Source organism: Meriones unguiculatus, chromosome 6 (genome assembly GCF_030254825.1).
Source record: "Meriones unguiculatus strain TT.TT164.6M chromosome 6, Bangor_MerUng_6.1, whole genome shotgun sequence".
Taxonomy (NCBI): domain Eukaryota; kingdom Metazoa; phylum Chordata; class Mammalia; order Rodentia; family Muridae; genus Meriones; species Meriones unguiculatus.
In genome coordinates this window covers 40393045-40413151 of record NC_083354.1, presented here as the reverse complement: position 1 = coordinate 40413151, position 20107 = coordinate 40393045, and the positions used below count along the sequence as shown (strand labels likewise).

The window sequence follows — 20107 nt, the reverse complement described above, 5'->3', positions numbered from 1 at the left end:
ATCTTGAGTGAGGTACCCCAGAAGCAGAAAGACACATATGGTATATACTCACTTGCAAGTAGATATTAAACATATATCATACTAAAATCTGTACACCTAAAGAAGCTAAGCCAGAAGGAGGACCCTGGATAAGATGATCAATCCTCATTCAGAAAGGTAAATGGGATGGACATCGAAAGAGGGAGAAAACAGGAAACAGGACAGAAGCTTACCACAGAGGGTCTCTGAAAGACTCTACCCAGCAGGGTATTAAAGCAGATGGTGAGACTCATAGCCAAACTTTGGGCAGAGTGCAGGGAACCATATGAAAGAAGGGGGAGATAGAAAGACCTACAGGGGACAGGAGCTCTACAAGGAGAGCAACAGATCCAAAAAATCTGGGCACAGGGGTCTTTTCTGAGACTGATATTCTAACCAAGGACCATTCAAGGAGATAATCTAGAACCCCTGCACAGACGTAGCCAATGGCAGCTTAGTCTCTGAGTGGGTTCCCTTGTAAGTGGAACAGGGACTGTCTCTGACATGAACTCAGTGGCTGGCTCTTTAATCACCTCCCCCTGACGGGGGATCAGACTTACCAGGCCACAGAGGAAGACAATGCAGACAGTCCTAATGAGAACTGATAGGCTAGGGTCAGATGAGAGGAGGTCCTCCCCTATCAGTGGACTGGGGAAAGAGTATGGGGGGAGAAGAGGAAGGGAGGATGGGGCTCTGAGGGGATGAGGGAGGGGGCCACAGCTGGGATACAAAGTGAATAAACTATAATAAATAAATAAATTAAAAAAGAGGCTGGAGAGATGCCTCAGCAGTTAAAAGCACTGGTTGCTCTTCCAAAGGTCCTGAGTTCATTTCCCAGCAACCACATAGTGACTCACAACCATCTATCATGAGATCTGGTGCCCTCTTCTGGCATGCAGGTGTACATGCAGACAGAACATTGTATACATAATAAATAAATCTTTAAAAAAATTTAAAAAGAGAGATTTGCCCCAACCAGACATCTTAGAGAACTGAAAATGATGTCAATTACCGAGGTTCTGGGGGGTGAGTCGGAACCACTGCCCGAGCTGCCCTTCTTTGTTCTCTGGGCCAGGGAAGTGCCGAATCGGAGGGCCTCATACACCGGGTCCACCTTATTGCCACAAGCTGCAAAAGAAGAAAAGACCCATCTCAGCCCAGCTGCTGAAAGCCAGATCTCTGCCGAAGAGCTTCAGGAACCTGACCAAGGGACTGTGGGTTTACTCTTTCCTAATGGATGAGGGTTCACATCAAACACCTTTGCTCTCTCATGGAACTCCACCTATTGGTTTATCATTTCTAGTTTAAAATCCATCCGACTGAAAAGACCGTAGGCGTGGAAGCTTGCAGGCACAGAAAACAAAACAAATAAAAGCAACCAAAACAACGAATAGATGCCAACTAAGAGCGATCACTGGCCCCATCTTACAGAGTATGGCAGAAGGTTCAATGGCACAGTTGATTAGTGGGGAGCTGACTCTGCACCAGGGCTACACCCCACACTGCTGGTTGAGGGGGTATGTTGCTTTGATGCTGAGAGAGTTGGGCAAGCGTGGTGTCTGCTTCTGAGACTTGGCTGTTTTCAAACCCCACCTGGGAGATGATGAAAAAGGCGTTTCCTCTCCAGCAAAATGAGTAGGGCTAAACCATCCACCACACAGGTATCTAAGGCTGTCTCACTGGCTTTGTAGCATACAGAGGTCACTGCCATCGTTGACTTCACTGCTAAAATCCCACCTCAGGGCTTCACTGTCCCCACTCACCAATGGGCATAACTTCCTTAATGCATCCAAACTGTTCGTGGATGAGCAAGGGGGAGCTGTAGTAACGCCGAAATCCCTTTGGCTGGAGAGAGGATGAAAAAGAGAAGGGGCTTAAGATCAGTGAATAGATGGAGAAAACCACACAAGAGTCTGGAAAAGAAAGCCAGCTGTTGCCTTCATTTAATGTACTGGCAGAGCTTATTAACTTTATGATTTACCACCGATAGGGGGAAGGGGAGAGAGGACTATATGGAGGCGAGCAAGGTAGTTCCATCTAGAAGGCACGTTCCCAGACCTCTGGTTCTCGCCTCTTGTCCTGTGTCATATACCCTCACTATGCAGGAACCCCTCATCCCCAGGACACACCTAACTGTTTTCTGCCACAGCTTACTGTGGGTGCTTCAAGTTATAAAAGGCCTACATGGGGGAAGGTGGATGTCCGGGCGTGCCTAAGGCCCCTGCACATTTTCAGAGTGTCACCCAGAATCGTCAACTTTGCTCTTTTAATTCTGTTGTGTTTCTGACCTCTTACATGTGGTCTTTTCCCTTGGCTTGGGGGAACTGATCTTAGAAAGACAGAAGGGAACAGATGTGACAGGAGTTTAAGACACTGCAAGCCAGTCACTGGACACACTTTCTAAGAACCTAGACTTGCCAGACTCTAGGGTTGGAAGGTATCTGGGTGACCTGGACCCTACAAGCATCCATGAATCCTCATACATGTTCTTGCAAGTGGTGCCTATTTTTGTCAAGCACTGCCCGAGATGGGCGTTGGAGATAGAAGTGGCTCCCGACCCTGAAGGCAGGTCTTTGGTGACATTGTGTCTGGTGTTATGATATTGTACTTATTATGAACTTTTCCTTAAAGTCAGAAAAGTCAACAGAATTCCTTTCCTGGGCTGGGCTTAACAGTTTCTGAAGACTGTTGCTTCTTCTCTAAAGTAGATATTCTTGGGTGTAATACTTCGGTCGCTCTAGTTTTATTGGCCTCGCATGTGTTCTGGGATGCGCCGGGGCAGAAGCCCACACCCCTGAGATGGTCGGAGCAGAACTTGCCCAGACTGTGAGGTCTGAGTGGCAGGCTGGTGTTTCTGAGGATGCTTCAGAACTCCTGATAAGGGTTCATAGGCTGTGGCTTCCCTGGGACAGACACCTAGGGACTGTAGGCTCCACCTGGCACCAACCCTTACCAGCTTGCCCATGCACCGCTGGGGTGCCAGCCCGTCTGCGCACTTGTGATGGATGCTCATCTTGCAGGCTCCGCAGCGTAGTCCGTGCTTAGCATGTGTTCCTGTCAGGCACACAGCACACTTTGGTTAGGTACAGCCCGCCCTTTCCTGTGGTCTGGTCTGAAATCACTGGAAGAAGGTGATACTTCTAGACCGTTAATTCTTCTCTGATACTTCATGAAACTTGAAAATGGAAAAATTGCAATATAGTGTATGATTTCCTTCAATCCACATTTTCTACTTAAGGTATCCACTCTGGTTTCTCCCCTTTTGTTCTCTTCTTTGTGTTCATGATATTAGCAAATCTGAGCCGCCCCTGTTTTTTCTGTCCTAATTCAAGGTAGCAAACTCTGTGTTCTTTACTGTTCATGGAGGTTGTCCATTGCTTTCGATCCTTCCCGAGTCATGTTGGCCCTAACATCTGACCTGTTCTCACCTGCTCACCACAATGGGGAAATGTGGTGTGAGCTGAGGGAAGCCTGCGATCCCTCATGCTTGTGAGGTATTAGCCATGCGACTTCCTTTCAGTTCTCTGGATATATAGGCTCTTTAGTCCCTCCAGACCCTGCACACGCTGCTTTATATATCTAGGATGCTGGTCCGTCACTCTTTACTTGGCTACTGACCTCTTCATGCTTTGTCTCTGTCATTTGTACCAACCATTTCCCTTCCTCTGTCCAAATATTTTTCTTCTCTTCCCCCTTCCTTATATATCTCTATCATCCCCTCTCTTGCTCTTTCTGTCCTCCCTTTCCTTCTTTCACTGTCCTCCCCTCCCATCCTCGTCTCCCTCTTCCGTCTTCTCCCCTTTTACTTCCATCCCATTATTCTCATTATCTTTTTTCTCTTCACTCCAACTCTTCCACCCTCTCCTTTTTTCATCTTCCCCTCTCCTCCTTCTTCATGCTGGAGATGAAACCTGGTTTCTTACACATGTTAGGTATGTGCTCAGCCACTGAGCTGCAGCCCAGACCCCCCTAAGGTTCCTCAGCACAGCACCCTGCAATTATCTTTTATAACACTTATCATAACTAGTAGCAAGTATTTACTTGGAAGCTTGACTTTGTCTTCCTTTCCCTCTGGATGGTGCACTCATTGAGACCAAGGACAGTGTTTGTTGGTGTGCTGCTGTACACAATGCACAAAATAAACCAGTGAACAGATTCCTTCCTAGTCACTGCATGCAGGGAAGTGACAGTGGCTGATCTGACGTACTTGGTGGGAGCAGAGTCTTCAATACTGTAGGAGTGTTCAGTAGCTAAAAGTGGATATGAAGTTCTAGCTGCTTTGTTTAATTCTAAAAATGAAAAGTCAGAGGGCGTAAGGGAGAAGAATTTGTACCAAGGTAATAGAGGTCACGCCTTTTTTTCATTCTTTCATAGCTTGGCTCTAATCTCCTCCCCCATTTTACAGGATTGCTTAATGTATGTGGAGATGAAGTTGGGATTAATGAGATCATACAACAAAGAAATGCAAGGATCCACAGTTCATCTAAGAAAAACAATGGGCAAGGCCCTGAACAGGCAAAGAACTAGAATTGGTGTCACCTGGAAAGTCCCTTCTGGAAGCACTATTTAACAGGGAACCTGTTGCTGGTATACCTGAAGACAGAAAGCTGTTCTCTCTCTCTCTCTCTCTCTCTCTCTCTCTCTCTCTCTCTCCCTTTCTTTTATCCTTCTCTCCCTCTCTCTTCCAACTCTCTCTCTCTCTCTCTCTCTCTCTCTCTCTCTCTCTCACACACACACACATACCATGAAGGCATGTTATTATTTATTCACAGTGGTAGAAAAGCCCCCTTTGTTTCTGAGAACAATCACTCAGGTGAAGCATACTATTCTTTCAAAGCCTGTCCTTGGAAAGCAATGACTTCATTTCAATTCAGGGCTTGCTATTTGTGCCTGTGTAGGAAGGTAAGTAAGATCTTCAAAGGGAAGTTGTTCCACTGTGAGCTAGCCTCTGAAATAGTGTCATTATAAATGATGGCATATTTTCCTTCATCTATACATTTCCTTTCCCTGACTTCGATTTTCTGGCCTGCTTTCATAGTTTACTTCTTGGTATGAGTCAGGCCACTAGCAATTACTCAGTGTTAGCTGTTCCCATTTCCTCTGTGCAACGACAAGCTTGATTGAAGGGAGAAAGCGTCTACCCTGAACCCCAGAGAACAGGGAAAGTGTGACTTGGATCACTGCAGTGGCCCTGGTTTATCCTAGAAAGATTTGGAGAAGGCCTGATCTGACCTTGCTCTGTTCCTCCTGCCTTCCATCACCAATGCCTTGCTGTATGTTCCCCTTATGTCCAACTAGAGAGAAAAAGCTAGTTTTGAATTTTAATATGTCCACACTGGCTCTTCAAATGTAAAAATGCAACTAACATCTCTGTTCTCTTAACTGCCTTCGTCACCAGAGGAGAACCCTCGCCCCACAGGGTTGCTAACAGAACAGTGTCAGAAAGAGATGTCCTTTGACCTATGAAAAGTCATGTCCTAATCAGATAATCATAAATTGAAGATTCTGTGAATCAGAAGTGCACTGAAAGGGGCTAGAGGTAGAGCTAAGTTGGTCCAGGGCTTGCCTTGTAAGCAAGAGCACCTGTGTTCAACTCCCAGAATCCACACAAAACAAAAAAAGTTAGGTGTGATGGTGCGTGTATGGAATCCCAGTACTGGCAAGGAGACAGGAGACTCTGTGGGTTCCCTAGTCACCAACCCCAGCCTAATTGGTGTATTTTAGGCTAGGAAGCCATCCTGTCTCAAAAGAAGGCAGATTCCGTCTGAGAAGTCCTCTGGCCCCCATAGGCATGTGCACACATTTACACACTTACGCATACTCACAAGCATGCACACATGCACAAACACATAATACATAAAGTGCACTTAATACTCTCACTCTGCCACACACTGTAGCTTAGTACAGTAGCTCCTCAAGCTCCACGCCTAGGTCTTGAGGCTCACTGCTGCCCAGCTTCAGGAGAGAATGTTTTGCAGTTATATTGACAACTAGCCTGGGAGGTGATCAAAATCTGGAGAGCAGATTTTACTGAATGTGAACAAATGTCTCACCAGAATGAGAATCTCCAAATTGAAGTGTTGTAACAAGTCAGGATCCATGTATATAAAGGGATTTCACAGGCAGATGAGGTAGCCCAGTGGGCACAAAGGTACTTGCTATCCAGCATGACAACCTGAGGTTGAGCCTAGGAACTGGTAGAACGGGAGAACTGACTCCTGCAATTGTCCTTTGACCTCTGCAGACAAGCAGGGGCACACAGACCCCCTAACACACTAAACAAATAAATGAAAAATTTTAAATGTAAAAATGAAAAATTGCAAATGTAAAAATTTTAAAAGAAAAGATTGAATAAATTTGAATTTTTACAAACAAAGATGTCACTGGGTTTCAAATAAATGGTATTGGATTGGTACAATACACTTAGTCATATCAAAGACCTAGTAAAATTATATTGTGGGAAATGAAAATCACCGATAGGAAGAGTAGAAGTGAGTTTAATATTTATTTGGAAGAGAGAAAGCTAATAAAAACACAATAAGCAGTTTAACAAATGACATGAACAGAAAATTTTACAATGGCAGTTTGGAAACCGTAAGGCCATAGGGTCAAATTGCAAAGTTCTGGCAGGAAATTATTTCCAACTTAGATATTTTTATTTTGCCAACCTATTATTTTTATACCTAGCTAAATTACCAAACACAAGCAATGGCAGAATACAGATATTTTCCCAAACTTAGATATTTCTTCAAAATACTTTCTTTCCTTGTGCTCATTCTTAAAAACAATTACTGTAGAATGTGCCTTAGAAAAATGAAAGAGTATGTTAAGAAATTTAAAAAAAATTAGATGTAGTGTAGAAGAAACACGGGGGAGAAGTGGGGTCTACCATATAACGCTGCAGTAGCCCAGGATACAGCTGCAAGATAAAGTAAGGGGGTGAGCTGAAGAATAAAGCAAGGAACATAGAGGCTTGCTGACTTTGAACTTTATAGCAGATAACAGCAGTTGAAGATCTGTGGGAGTATTTATAAATTACAGAGGTACAAAAAGTTAAGGGGAGTGAAAAGGGCATTTTTTTAATTTGAGGGAAAAATAAAATGTGTGTAAGGAAAGAAATGTAATCATAGTAAAATATTTGAATTAGAAAATAGTGCTTAGTCACAGTGCCTAAACTGACCTTCAAACTTACACAAAATTGTGGCTTAACTTGTTGCAATAACACTCTTTCGGAAAGGGCAGAACAAGGAAGGCAGGCAGGGTAGATCTGGTTGCCTGAGAAGGAAGTCATCAAACGCTTCTTAACTGGTACAAACGGCAGGAGCACGACCCTGAGAACCATGGGTCACAACGCAATGAGGGCATGATGGAGGGTGAGTCTTCCAGAGTGAGTCTGGGAATAGCTGGTTTCCTCTCAGCACTTATAGGACTTCCGGTAGCTACATCTACTGTGTTAGAATGCTGTGTTATTATTGAAGCGTATTAGATATATATTTTAAACAATTGGCCAGACTGTTTGTTTTTCCTTTTGTGGCACTGGGATGAAACATATGGCTTTGCACATGATTGGCAAGGGCTCTACCACTAAGCTGTATCTCACCCCGTGTGTGTGTGTGTGTGTGTGTGTGTGTGTGTGTGTGTGCCTGTTCATGCATGTGTGCTTGTGTGTGTTTTCTTTCTTTCCTTTTTTTTGTTCACTTTTGATACCAAGTCTGGCTATATAGCTCAGGCTGTTCTTGATCTAACTGTACATGGTTCTTCTGACTTTCCCTCCTGAGTTTTAAGGTTACAGGTGTGAGCTTCAACATTTAGATTGGCTAGATAGCTCTTGAAAGGATTTTGACATTAAGACATTGCTTAACTATCAAGAAAATTCAATATAATGTCAAAGTTGAAAATAAAAATAAGGGCTAGAAACCAAGGCTCTTAAATACAGAAATAATTTTGAGAATGAAGAAAAACCAGTTGTAAAAGAAAAGAAATGTAGCCTTGCTGCAGTATATGAATTAGCAATGAACAATGGTTAAATGTTAATTTTTACAAATATTTAGATTGCTTGTCCTGAAGCAATCTAAATGTGTCTATAATTCACACTGTAGAATTATGACTTCAGTTCATTTGATGAAAATTAATATAAATCAGATTAAGAAAAAAAGCATTTTCACTGTAATTTAGGAAAACATTTCTTTTTTTTTCCTTTTGAGACAAGACTCCAAACTTGCTATGTAACCTAGGCTTTCAGAATACTCCTACATCTGCCTCCTCAGTGCTTGGGTTACAGATATGAGCCACAATACTCAGCTGGCTTGGGAAAATACTTCAAAAATGTATCATCCTATATGAACACGAACAACTATAAATACAGCAGTTTACCCTCATCTGTCAGGGTTATAAGATTCCCACTTTATGCCTAAAACCATGGTTTCAGAATTCTAAATATACTATTTTTATTTTCCTTCACTCTTATGATAGTTAATTTATAAATTATTATGAAGAGTAAAAGCAACAGCCATAACCAACAATAAAATAAAAAGAATTATAACATCAGACCATAATGAAGTTTGTGTGACTACAAAATCTACCTCTCTCCCTCTTTCCCTCTCTTCCCCTCTGTATTTCACAACACCCCATGACTGGTACTTACCTCCTTCATGTGATGGGGGGATACGGGATGAGGGACCCAGGCACTGTGATGTAGTTGGTCTGATAACTGAGATGGGTATCATATGATGACCAGGAGGGTAACTTACACAGCACCAGCCCATTGGGGGAGGAGACGCTTCACTCCTGAGCAGGGCAGGGTGGACACTAGCCAGAAGTGAGCACAATTACAAACCCATGACTTGTTCACTTATAGGATTTTCTAGTTACTTAGCATGTATAAGTCTAAGTCTAACTGTACATACAATCAATACCGACCAGCACATGCAGAATAGAGACAGGGTACATTCCCATTGCATTCAAATGCCACTTCTCTTTGACATATGACACGAAGGCAATTTCTAAGATCCTAAGGTCACGAACAAAGCCAACAAAACCAGCTGAAGCCATGGGGCAAAATTCTGTATCTCGGTACACAGACAAAGGTCAATTTGAGAGAAAATTTGTTAGAGTTTGCCACTGAGTACAAAAATACACACAAAGACATCTGAGAGGAAGGGCGCTATCCTAGAAGTCAGAAACTTAAATTCTTATTTTGAAGCTGAAAAAAAAAAAAGAATTAAATAATAATTGATCTTTCATGTTCTGGGAGGAATAATTCCTCACAGGTTTCTTCATTCGATTAACAAATGAGCCTCGTGTTTTGTATGTAAACTGTTATTTTAACTAGAGAGGCAGGGGTAGCCACAGCGCGTGGCCCCATGGAAAGAATGAGCAAGTGTGTGACGCAGTAGCTGGGGAGCTCGCTAGGCCTCTGTGATCTCCCGTCCAAGTTCTAGCCAGGCCAGGCCTGCTGAGCTTCCGAGGCCAGTGAGATCCGGTGCAGCCAGGGAGATATGGCCCAAGACTCTATCTCAGTGGTCTCAGGAGGCAGGAGTTTTCCAGCTCCCATGCTGTGTCAGTCAAGGCTGCAGGAGCAGCAGCTGTTCTGTCCGCACGGGGGTTTCCAGGGGTGCTACGCGTCTACTCAGGGACTCGATATTTTATCTTGGTTGTTGACTTTCTTTTCTTTTCTTTTCTTTTCTTTTCTTTTCTTTTCTTTTCTTTTCTTTTCTTTTCTTTTCTTTTCTTTTCTTTTCTTTTCTTTTCTTTCTTTCTTTCTTTCTTTCTTTCTTTCTTTCTTTCTTTCTTTTTTTTTCTTTTTGGTGTGTGTGTGTTGGTGTGTGGTGCCTGCTTCTGCGTGTGCCAATGTGTGTGTCCTTTGCACACACGTGGGAAACAGAGCCGGATGGTAAACACCTTTCTCCATCTTTCTGCCTTGTTTCCTTGAGACAGAGCTCTCACTGGTCTGAGCCTTGCTGTTTAGGCATAGGCAAGCATGGTTCGCCAGCAAACACTGGGGATTTTCCTGTCTCTGTCACAGGGCTTGCTGGGCTTTGCAGCCATGCCTGGGTGGTTTTTTTTGTGGGTACTGGGGATTTAAATGCAGGACATCATTCTTTCCCACTGAGCCATCTCCAAAGATTTTGGTTGCTTATTATAATACAGGAGTTTTAAGACTATGAAATACAAAAATAGGATATTGTTTCACAAATTATTATGACTTCTACAATAAGCTCTATTTAGATGTTCATATCTGGGTATGTGTGCATGTTCATACACGTGTAACTTATGAAGACGGCAGTGGAAAAAAGTGGGCTTACCCTAGTACCAGGTTTCCACGGCAGGCCTGTGCTCTGAGTTCTGAGTCCCTGACAAGCAGGTGGTGGGATTATGAGTATAGTGACGTTTTTGAAAATTGTGGAATTTTGGTTTTTGTTAAAAGCTACAAGAATATTGTAAGAACGTGCTTTCATTTTAATTGCAGGTATAGAGATGTGGGGCTGCTTTGGATTTGCCTCGTGCTCTAGCAGAAGCATGGCTCTGCCAACTGTGGATTCTGTGACTGTGACATTTTGAATTCTGGGAAGTTTTCAGAGGGTATGTAAATGTTAGGGTCCAGAGAGGCAGGGTTGGTGGTTAATGGTCATTTCCGGAGGATGGTTGTGGTTAGTTATTAGCTGTGATCAAAGAAGAAAGAAAGGAAAGAAAAAATAGATTCAGGGATCTCTCTTTCTCTCTTTCCCCTCTATCTTTTCTCTCCTATCTACTCTTAGTGAAAGGCGGGGGCTGGGAGGGTTGTGGGGGGAGACAGGGAACTAAAGGATAGGTAAAAGAACTCAGAAGTAGCAAAGATTGCTACAGATGGAGACTGTCACCTCCTGAGCAACGACTGACTTTGAGGTTACCACTTCAGGTTCTTTAAGTCGTAGCTAGCTATGTCAAACTCAAGAATTGACATTTAGCACAAGTCTGCAGGTGTCAATGAGTCTTGTGTGCTTTGCCTGTATCTCTGCTGTTACAATCAAGCAGGGTGGTTCTTGCTGTACAAAAGTTGGTCTCAAGGGGCTGGAGAGATGGCTCAGCCATTGAGAGTGCATTCTTTTCTTGCAAGAGGACTGAGTTCAGTTCCCAGCACCCAATTGGTGGCTCACAACTGCCTGTAATTCCAATCCCAGAGAATCCGAAGAGTGCCTTTGGCCTCTCTGGGCACCAGGCTTGCACATGGTATACAAATGCACAGACTAAGCACTCAGATACGTAAAGCAAAATAAATCTTTTAAAAAGAAGGCCCTCTTTAAAAGAAAGCTAGTCTTAAGTATATTTTCACATGGATATGCCATAACATACCAGTGATATGGATTATTTATGGAATTTGCTCTAGAGTGAGGTGAGTCACACTTATTAGGCATGAAACATTTTTATTTAGATAACATTTAAGTTTCTGCACAAGAGCTTTTATTTCATAGGTGAAGTCCACTTTTGAAAACCCTCTAGCTACTTGTAGAAAATCATCTTGCAAAAGTTTTTTTTTTTTTTAAGTTGTGGCCAAATTGCACATGAGGAGTATGTGGATGTCATGAGTTGGGCCTTCTAGAGAGTCCTCCAAGTAGCTGCATCCAAGAGCTACACCCAAGATGGTCAGAGAGGACAAAAGCTACTAAAGAGAAAAAGAAATCACAAATCAGTTTGAGACAAACACGCATGTATTCAGTCACAGGACAGAAAACGGGCCACCCGGGTGTGGAACCTCATACTTAGATCAGGCCAGGGCATGGAAAGCCATGAAATACAGCAGAAACATCATGAGCATCCTGAGTGGCGGCTGTGCTGACACGGTACTCCCTGGCCAGGCAAGTGCTATGCAGGTGGAGGAGTGAAGCTGCAGTGCAGAGAACCCTGGGTCTTGGCCTCTCCTGGTGTCCTTAGAAGGGGCAGCGGCAGAACCACTTCCTTACTCTGGGGGAAACTTTCTCCCACACGGAGCTTCCAGTAATAGTTATGGCATTCCTAATAGCATGAGAAAACCTCTGTGGTATTTAACGTGACGTTTGCAAATCATGGTTTGGGGTCCATAGAGTGAAGATGTATGTATCAAGAGGAAAGCAGGTAACTCTCAGTCCTTCCAAAAATACCAGAAATACCTGGGCAGGAATAAGTCCATCTCGGCTTCTAGCAGAGAATAGTAGTACCACAGTCTACCCTTCCAATGGGAACATTAGGAAAATGGATAGGACTGGCGATCACTATGGAAGCAAAATAAGCCAGACCAGGAACAGGAACTCAGACAATACTGTAGGTTTTCTCTCATGTACAGAATCTATCTATCTATCTATCTATCTATCTATCTATCTGTCTGTCTGTCTGTCTGTCTGTCTATCTACATATTCATCTATCTAGGTATTCATCTATCTAGCTATTCATCTGTCCATCTATGTAGTCATCCACCTTTCTTTCTTTCTTTCTTTCTTTCTTTCTTTCTTTCTTTCTTTCTTTCTTTCTGTCTAATCTATGTATGTATCTATGTATGTATCTACTTAATGAAAGTAGGCTAGGAGAGGGAGGAAGGGATCTAAAGAGTGGAAAGTGGAACAGCAGAAAGGAATGATAGCATAAGTGAGACGTGGAAGCAGAGAGAACTACCTGAGGAGAGGAAGTGAGCATCAAGGTGAGGAGAAGGAAGACCAACAGACTACAGTGATAAAGATATATATAAATGCTATCATGACACTTGTCATTTTGTATATTCAGTGAAAATTGATTAAAATAAACAAGACAAACCTTGAAGACTTTGTGCCCAGGAACTGCAAAACATTTTTGAAAAATTATTATAACAAACCACAGTAGTGATTAAACCAGGACCTTGCTGATACTGGGACAAATGAATGACATCACCAATAATGGAATAATATCTTGAAGAATTCAGTACTTGAGAGAGGGAGTGAGGAAAGGAAGACATGAAAAAATTCAGTGCTTGGTAAAAATGACTTCTCCAACCAACAGTGAAAGAAGAAGTAGGTAACAAATATTGGTGAGGCATCTGGTTTATTTTTGGTGAAAACAACAGGTGCCTATCTAGAAGAATTTTAGAAATAAAGTTTGGATGGGACAATAAACTAAGAGTTGAAACTAATAAATTATCTAGAGAAAATCTAAGTACTAGCTTATTTATTCTTAATAAGAGTGACTCTTTCTGAGCACATTTTTTTTTGGGGGGGGGAGGTAAAGCAATATACCAAAACAATAATTAACACTGATCACATAAAATTATGGTCATTATGGTTGGGGATATGGCTGAGTTGGTAGAGCGATTGCCTACTGTGCTCTAAATTTGACCCTTAATATGGAGTAATTATGAAAACAGTCTTGTAATTGTGAGGTTGAGGCAGGAGGATCAGGAATTCAAGAAAATCCTTGGTTAAATAGAAAGTTCAAGTTGCAACATGAGACCTGGTCTCAAAATAATAACACACCTTAACTAACACACACACACACACACACACTGTGGGGAGATAGATAGATAGATAGATATAGAGAGATATTGCATGGGGTTAAGAATTGTTCTTACAAGTTGAGGGGAAAAACGGTAAAGAGCTGAAGACCTACAGTGTTACCCAAAGATATGAACTGACAGCTAACAACAACAAACGGAATTTCAAAATTAAGCATTTAATAAATGGCAGACTTGTAACCACAGAGTTAAGGAAAGGGATATAAAGTTCTCTATCACTCCTTTCTACCAAACAAGCAAAAATTGAAAAGAAAAACCCAAACAAACAAACCAACCAGTCATTGGTGGCATATGGCACGACTATTGCTCCTTACATTGAAGCTGGGAGACGGACATAACGTCACTGCGGTCAGGTAAATTTGCGACAAGTATTTCCTTGTTCTAAGCATGAAAAGCATACAGCAATTTCAGTTTCTTAGAAACTTAACCACATGTACAAAAAAGTGAAGACAAGCTCTCTTCAGCTTTTCTAATAACATCGAGATATGTAAAACAGCAAAATACTACCCAATTGGATCATAGTTAATTAAAGCTGGGAACATCCATAAACAAACTAGACTGTTGGCCAGTGGGAGGATTTAAATTCATAATGGCTGGCATGATGTCACAATATAATACAAAAATATTACCTTCAGAGCAAAAAGCCCCAGTCTTTAGAAAACTCATTTACAATAGACATGTACATTAAAAGGCTGAGATGAGCACCGAGCAAAATGGTAATACTTGTACGTGGGTGGTGGACTTACAAACCTTTCGGTTTTTGTTTTTTGCTTATTTGTGTCTTCTCGTTTTCCACAATGAGCAGTTTTCCCTTGTAATAAGCAAGGCAGGGTGTGTATTGAAGGGAAGTGTTGCTATTTTTGAGGAGTTAGAAGAGTAAGGTCATGTTGAAACCAGCAGAACCTGTGGTGGTTTTGGCTTTGGTAGCCCCGTTGTCGGGCACTCTTGGGAAGGGTATGGTGGCTTAGTGAAGAATGATGGGGTCTGGGGTCTGCCCAGTGGGGAAAGTGCTGGGTTCCCCCAGGACGATTTTGGTTCTTAGCACTCCAGTGAAACTCTTCCTGGTCTGAAGGTCTTCCTGTCACACCACACTGATGGTTAAGCAGACCCAGCTCAGGCCAGGCTTTCTGTGACGTGCTGTGTTTCACCCTTTCCAAAAGGAGTCTTAGAGGTCTCACTGTTCTCCCCGCCTCGAGTACTAGAAAGCTCTTGAGCCGGGCAGTGAGAGCATCACCAGGTTTCTGTTAAGAGGGAAGAAAGGGAGTGGGCTTCTATGGCAGCCGAAGCTCTTCATGGGGCCCAGTTAAAACTATTAAGATAACTTTCCCATCTCCTCTACCCTCAGCTCAACTCACAAGTTAGTGCCAAGTTTTGCGGGAAATGGAAGTGTGGAGGCTGTGGGAGGAATCTTCAGTTGCTCTCCACCTCACTCATTGAGGCACGGTCTCTCAGCTGAACCCAGAGCTTCACGGATAAGGCTGGCCTAACTAGCCAGCTTGCTCTGAGAATCCCTTGCCTCTGCCTCCCACGTGGTGGAATTACAGGTGGGGTGCCACATCTACTCTGTGTTATGTGGGTTCTGGGGGTCTGAACTCTTATCCTCACTTGCTGCTTGTACAGCGAGTACTTTAACCACTGAGCCATCTCCCACGCTGCCCACCAGCAGTGGATTTGAAATCAAGCAGTGGATGTGAGTCAAGCAGAAAGTTCCTATTAAAGCTGAGAAGAGTCCTGGGCCATCTTTTCTTGCCTATGTTCCCTACTCTTCCCTAGAGAACACTGCCTCCGGTCCTGTCCTAGCTTTAAAAAAAAAAAAAAAATCAATGGCATTCATTGTTTATAAATTCCTCTGTTGATCTTTCCCATTTCGGTTCCTGACGACTAGTGGAAAAACTCTCTCATTTCCCTCACCCCTCACCCACTCTTGGCTTTAAAAATAGCAATGTGAGTTGCGTTGGCTCAGGGCCTCCTGGATCTGGAGTTCACAGCCTCTGCCCCTGGGGCCATCAGATCATAGTGCGATCCATAGCTGGTGAGCTTTTCTCCTGGGATGTGTGTGTGTTTGGCGTAAAGCTCTGGGAGGAGCTGTCCCCTGAGTGACCACTTTCTCATGGTCTTCCGGGGAAACATCTGGGCCTGATGGCTCCGCCATAGTATTGACACTCTCTGTTGATGTTTTCTGTCTGCCTTTTCTAAAAACCTGTTCCTAAGGCCATTTGCTTCTTTCAGACCTGTTCTTAGAGCTTGAGGCTGGAGAAATCCTATTTATCTAGATTTCCAAAGAGCAAGATGGCCAGTCCTCTCCCTCCAGGGTGTTTTTAGAGAAACTGGGCACATGATTAATATCAACCTTCTTTTTTGCACATGAAGCTATTGCTTATTTTTAGTTTTTATTTCACAGTGCGTCAGACGGAACCAGGATCCTCACACAAGCCAGGCAAATGTTCTGCCATTAAGCTCCATCTCAGCCCCCTTTAAAAAATTTTGTTATGGGACAATGAATTACTAAGTTGTCCAGGCTCACTTTGAATTTGAGCTCTTCCTACCTCAGCTCTCCTATGTAGCTGGGAGGAAAGATGTGTGCCACCATGCTGGGCACAGAGATTTAATCATGGATAGAGTTTTCGGTTTTATAAACCTCAAGCCACTGTCTTGGCTATCATTTTCTGTTATGATGTGCTGTCATTTTAAAGTCCCAATCTCATTTTAAAGACACGAGGGCTGAGGGTCAGGGAATGGCTTGTCCCATCTATCCTGGGCTCCCCTACACTTTGCACTCCCTTTTCTGCACTTACCAGCATTCATGATGGGGCAGAACCCTTCCTTCACCTTTGCTAGTTACTGGGGGTTTTAGAACAAGCAAGTCAAACTCAGGTGGACATTTCTTTAGATTAACAAGGTAAGGCAAGCGCCGGTGAGACGAGCAGCAATGGGATGTGAGCTTGGTTCTGAGAGTCCAGTCAACAGCACACAGAGTGGACCAGGAGACACAACACAGACGGAGAGAAGCTGTGCACTGTCGGAAGCTGATGGAACAGTTCCATGGGGCTGGAAATCAACTCAGCCCATAAAGTGCAAGCAAGAGGAGCTGAGCTCAACACCCAGCACCCATATGCAAAAGCCAGGCAGGGTGGCTGCCTCTTGCAATACCAGCACTGACCAGCTGACCTAGGCCAATTAGTGAGCTCCAGATCCCAGAGAGAGGTCTGTTTTCTAAACATAATGTGTCAGGGCCAGAGAGGTGGCTTAGCAGATAAAGGCTCCTGATGAGCTAGCTCTGTCTTGAGTTCTATACCCAGATCCACATGGTAAGAAGGAGAGCTGACTCCTTCAAGTGTCTTCTGACCTCCACACAGATGCCTGGACAGCACGCACGCACACACACGCACATGCCTCCCCTCCCGCCCCCATGCACACACAAACACAATGCATTTCCCTGCCTGGAGGTGGAAGAGTGCATGTGTGTGTATCCATGTGCTGTACATGCACATACACACACAACTCTGTGTGCCATTCTGCCCTTGTGCACTGACACAGAGACTGCCAGTGAGCCATAGGCTGCCGCATCTTCTTGCCAGCCATGATCTGTGCTCTGTTTCCGGGACAGGGAGGCTGGGAGGTGCTTAATAGAGAAAATACTTCACTAGGATTAGTCATGGACTTCTCTTCTCCCCACCCCTGACGGAGGCTTTGAACCCCAGTTACGCAGAATTGCCTGCTCTGTTTTACACTACTGACCCAATTCTGTCACTTATGATGTCACCTCTTTTGTTGCTGCATAACCGTAGGGACCATCCTAAAGTAGGTCAGTGGGACAGTGCCTGCTCTGGCTGCTAAATGGCTGCACAGGGCACGTTCACTCATCACCAGAGTTCCCCACCAAATGTGGGAAAATGGAGGTGATGTCCTATTCCCGAACCCCATCACCCTCAGATCTGGAATGGTTCTTAAGTCAGAAGCAAGCAGCCTCTGGACACTCATCATGGCTGCACCTGAGCCTCTGGCGTTCCAGAAGCCGAGACCAGGTGCAAAGGCTCTGCCACACAGGGAGTTGGCAAACCCTTCCAGAGCGGTTATGGCTGTGTCTACCTTCTTTCCTCGTCCCTTCTTCCCCAGCTCCATTTCGAGTGGCCCTCCTTTCTTTCTGCTCTGGACATGCTGGATTAAATAAAAAGAAGCACTGTAGAAAACAGGATGTGCTCAGGGTACACATGCTGTGATTTGAGCATGTTGCCTCCAGGTGGTAAACTACTACACATAGTTAACCAAAGCTTGTCTTTTTTTTAAAAAAAAAATTAATCCAATTTACATCTCTGTCATAGGCTCCTTCATCCTTTCCTCCCCAGTTCCATCCTCCCTCCCGAATTCTCTCTGCCCTATTCCTCAGACACCCCAGCTCATCTTCACATGAGGACTGAGTTCGTCTTCCTCCCCTGTGACCTTGGAGGGCAGTCCCATCAGGGGGAAGTGACCAGAAAGCAGGCAACATAGTCCATGCCAGAGATATCCCCCCCTCCCCTAACTAGTGGGCCTATATAAAGTCCAAGATGCCCATCGGACTTATCTTCTTGGGGTCTGTGCATTGTAGTATCTCTATTCTGTACTATATGACTAAAATCTGCTTATAAGTGAGTATATACCATGTGTGTCTTTTTCTGGGTCCGTGTTACCTCACTCAGGATGATCTTTGCCTGCAACTTTCATGATTTCCTTGCTTTTAATCGCTGAGTAGTATTTCATTGTGTAAATGTACCACAGTTTCTTTATCCATCCTTTGTTATCTGTGTGTGTGTGTGTGTGTGTGTGTGTGTGACAAGTTGATTTCAGTGTCATCTTCTAGCTCTCTGGACTTGACGTTTTGAGGCAAGGTCTCTTGTTGAACTGCAGCTCATCAATTCTGGAAGGCCAGCTGGCCAAGCAAGCCCTGAGGAGCATCCTGTCTGTGCCTCCCCAGAGATGGGGTTACAGGCATGGAGCTGGGTCAAGCTCTTTTACATAAGTGCTGGGAACTGGGACACAGGTCCTCATGCTTGCATGGCATGCACTTTATCAACCAAGCCATCATTTCCCTACCCTCTGATTTAATCTCTTTTATTTAAGTTAGTTTCAGAGAAGTATTTTAAATCCATACTTGCTGGCAGCAGACAAAATACCAGAAAACTAATAGGAGATGCAGTTTCAAAGCATTTTATGTTTTTTTTTTCTTTTAGCTGAAAGGTGCTAAGTACCAGCCACACATACTTCTGTTTAAGAACGACAGAAAGAGCACTGGGACTGAGATTTAAGTCTTAATAACTTTTCAGTGCATTTATCTGTGCGGGAATGGAAAGGTCCTGCAAATCCTGTTTGCTAGACAGAGAGACATGCTAAACCGGATTCACTAGTGACCAAGAAGCATCAGGGAAGCAGGAGTGTCAGAGGGAAGGGTCCTTAGTGACAGTTGCCATCTCCTTTCTGTGATTGTCATAGCATCCCCGCCCCTCCATTCACCCCGGCCCCTACTGTGTATGCGTGTGGAGGCCAGAGGTCAGCCTTGGGTTTAGTTTTTTAGGTACCATTACTCTTGTGTTTCTGAGTCATACTCTCTCACTGGTCTGGACCTTGCCCAAGCAGTCTGGTCTGTCTGACCAATAAGCCCCAAGGCTCCTCCTGTCTCCACCTCTCCACCATGGAGACCACATCTGGCCTTCGTACATGAGTCCTGGGGACTGAACTCAGGCCCTCATGCTTGCAAGGGAAGCACTAAATGGCTGAACTCGCTCTCCAGCCCTAATTATTTCACCTATGAGTCTTTGCTCAGCAGCAACAGGATTCTCTTAGAGGGAACTAAGTGGGAAGGGGATGGGAGGAAATCTGCCTCTGAAGGACAGAGCATTGCTTTGCCTTCTGTCTTGGGATGATAGTGAAGCATTATGCAGTGGCTACCAGAGATGGATAATCCCATTGGATAGGACAGACAGAACTGGGTACTGCATGTTGTCACAGCTGATCATGTCTTCAAGGAACTTAGCACAGTCTAGGCTGTGAGAAATCACTTGACATTTTAGAGATAACAAGTGTTTGCCGCAGAACTGTCAGACTCATTCCAATTAGGTCTCAGTAGATTTAGGATTAGCTAGATGGAGGGCCAGAGAAGGAAGGAAGGAAGGATATTGCAGATGTCAAATGCTGGAATGCTGAAAATGAGCTGAGGAAACAGTATCCAGAACTTTCTATGGAGAACAGCTTGTCTGAGACAGGACAGGAAAAAGTGGGCACCAGTCATCACCATCCTTACCTCCTCTTTCCCAGGTTCTCATTTTGCCAGTGGGCTATGGGTTTTACCCTCTCAAAGGGATGGCATTCAGGTAACATACTAGTGTTGAAGGAAGCTTCTGTTTGATCTAAGTGTAGGAGAGCTCTGGAGATGTTCGTATTTTCTTGTGTGCATGTTGTACAGTCCTGAAGGATTTTTCACTTAGATGACCACAGTGCCCGTGAGGTTCTGCGAGCTCTGAGAACACACAGGCTTGATATTTGATTTTAGACATTTCTTCAATCTCCATTTGGCCATTCTTACCCAAGAAACAATTTATTGAGTTCATATGCACTGCTTTT

At 43.9% G+C, this 20107-nt stretch overlaps 1 protein-coding gene across 2 annotated transcripts in view; it reads right to left on the bottom strand.

Moving 5' to 3' along the window:
• The window catches only part of Stac (SH3 and cysteine rich domain), a 116711-nt gene that overhangs the window by 38075 nt on the left and 58529 nt on the right, over window positions 1–20107 (bottom strand). For both annotated transcript variants that reach the window (XM_021663669.2, XM_060385172.1), the window contains 3 exons: window positions 2972–3072; window positions 1782–1863; window positions 1031–1146 (listed from right to left, as the gene is read on the bottom strand). In XM_021663669.2, the coding sequence (XP_021519344.1) occupies window positions 1031–1146; window positions 1782–1863; window positions 2972–3072 (299 nt within the window). The remainder of the gene's footprint in view (window positions 1–1030; window positions 1147–1781; window positions 1864–2971; window positions 3073–20107) is intronic.